General features: G+C 38.0%; 1 protein-coding gene across 1 annotated transcript; it reads left to right on the plus strand.

Moving 5' to 3' along the window:
• Positions 1 to 1,842: 1,842 nt before the first annotated feature.
• Positions 1,843 to 2,313, plus strand: LOC121938550 (solute carrier family 25 member 48-like; the record flags this gene model as incomplete). Its single annotated transcript, XM_042481780.1, has 1 exon — positions 1,843 to 2,313. A coding segment is annotated over exon 1 (412 nt), but the record flags the coding sequence as incomplete, so codon positions are not given.
• Positions 2,314 to 2,555: the final 242 nt, after the last annotated feature.

Raw genomic sequence — 2,555 nt, forward strand, 5'->3', positions numbered from 1 at the left:
TATGTATATTCATTTTTATAACATCAACTAAAGTTGAAGTTTGTGATAAAGGCAGAAATCAGCATGTTGGCTGATTCCAAAATGTAATTTTAAAGCCAAAATCCGATTTTTTTTTTTTTTTTTTTTTTTCAAGCTGATACTGATGACGTGCTCATAGGGCTGATCGATCAAACAATAACGATATCGGTGTCTCTGAATCTCCACTCTGCCAATGTCTCCGCCGGTGTCTCTGAATGTCCGCTCTGCTTCTCATTGTGCGGTTTTTCGGTATCTTATCAGCCACGAGAAAGAGCTGGAAATTATCGGTTTATCGGCGATGATGAAAGAAGCTGAATTGGAAGCAGAAATTGTTGATTTAAAGCCGTCCTTTAAGCTAAATTGCACCTCCATGCACCGTGGAATTAGGTGAAGTACCTGATTTTATGATACATTTTCTGAAAGGAGGTGATGTTTGAGTCGAAGTGTAAAAGTATAAGCACCAAAGGGAAATAAAAATATCAGTCGAATTGTGATTGACAAAAGAGTTCCTGCTCTTTCAGCTCACAGTTCACCTTCTGAAAACTGTGCAAAGTAGCTTGATTTTTGTCAAAAACATGGGAAGAAGGTATTTAGCAACTTCACAGGAAATGACTCAAAATTAACAAAACAAACAAACAGCAATAACAACAACAAAAACATTACAAGAAAAATACCTGAAAATTAGACAGAAAAGCAAAAAAAAAAAATGGCCTGAAAAATAAAATGCTAAAAACCTATAATATTTACACACATAATATATATATTCTGTAACATTATTTTAGATAAATAAATATTTTTATATTACTCTCTGGACCTTTTTACCAATTTTTTCCTCATTTATTTTTCTAATAATTTCTAATCTGTCTTTTTGAAAAATTAATTTAATATAATTGTATTAAAATTGTATAATTTTATAATTTTATTATAAATAATTGTATATAATATTTTATAATATATAATAATTGTATTTGTCCACAGTATTAACGTTTCATGGTTGACACAAAGGAAACAGGCATCCAGGATTATTTATCTTCAAATTATATGTAACCGTAATGCTGTAGGAAAGGTTTCACAGGGACGTTAGAAACCGCAGGGTTTGTTTCGGGTGGAGTTGTGTCGTCTGGGCTTTGTCGTTCTGTTAAACAGTAAACCGATAAAACGGTGGTCAGAGCAGGTTAATTACGAGATGAAACAGCACGTGAAACGCTGATAGCGTTTTATTTGTTTATTGTGTCTGTCGAGCTCACGCCCTTCACACCTGTTGTCATGTGATAATTTATTTCAACGACTTCCTCAAACACACTTTGGCCTCGTGTTTTAGTCGATCCGGACTCTTTTATGACGGTGCAAAGTACCAGAAAGTAGAAGACAACAGTTTCAGTGTCATCGCAGCATGCTCTTCTGTGATTGATGTCTGAATTGTTCTGATTTGATAAACCTGATTGTGTAAAAGAGCGGCACACTTTTCTGTATCACTAAAATAGAAAGGTTAGTGATTTAAGTGCTATGTATTGTCCCGTTTTTTTAATGCAGAGTTTTTCATGAACTGCCAGGGCTGGTGACTCCGCTCCCACTACAGTAGGTCAGCGGGTACAAACAGTCGACGGATATCATTAGATGTGAACGTTATCTATCAGATGATGTTTTTGCAAACTCGCCCACTGGTTTTATCAACTTTTTCTTTTGCAGTGTGGAGAAAGAAATACATAAGCAGAAATTTAATCAGCTAAAATTGCTCAGGGTTCAAAAGTTTAAATACTTGTTAAAGGCAGCCCAAGAAAAGTGATGTCACTCCAGGTTTCAATGTGTTAAAGACCTGTTAAAAATGATCTTTTATGCATGTTTTTAGAGAGTTTGATGAGAGAAAATGTCAGTAATTTATAATGAAAGCAGTTCTTTTAATAGCCACCAGTTTCCACCGATCTTCAACAATCATTGAGGCAGAAAACCATCAGTGCGCCGCTGAAGATTTGTCTCCTGCTAATCACCTTCGTTTCCTTTCTACAGAGAATTTACATCTCGCCAGCAATGTATCGAACGGCACCAACATCCCGCTGCGCTCCATCGACATTCCCAACCAGAGACTCTACCGAGGCCCCATCCACTGCATCGGCAGCATCCTGCAGACTGAGGGCCTGCAGGGCCTCTACAGGGGGGCCGGGGCCATGGTCCTCAGGGACGTTCCTGGATACGTGCTCTACTTCATCCCTTACACCATCTTCTGCGACATGCTGACGCCGGACGCCTCGTCGAGCCCTCATCCTGGTTCCATCTGGCTGGCCGGAGGACTAGCAGGTAAACGTCCAGCTTTGATAAGAGGACGTCTTCTGTCTCATCGTTGTGGTTCAGTTTGCCTCACGCTGTAGATGAAAGCTTCTTTAATTTAGGCTTTTTGCAGCAGACTGAGGAGTCAAATACATCCAATGCATTAGTTGGAAAGTTCTGGAAAACTAATTATACCCTAAAAGTTTAGAAAAAGTAATGAAATGTTTCTTCACAAAACTGTAAAATAACACAATGTGTTCAAGAAACATCTG

Source organism: Plectropomus leopardus, unplaced genomic scaffold, assembly GCF_008729295.1.
Source record: "Plectropomus leopardus isolate mb unplaced genomic scaffold, YSFRI_Pleo_2.0 unplaced_scaffold2984, whole genome shotgun sequence".
NCBI lineage: Eukaryota > Metazoa > Chordata > Actinopteri > Perciformes > Serranidae > Plectropomus > Plectropomus leopardus.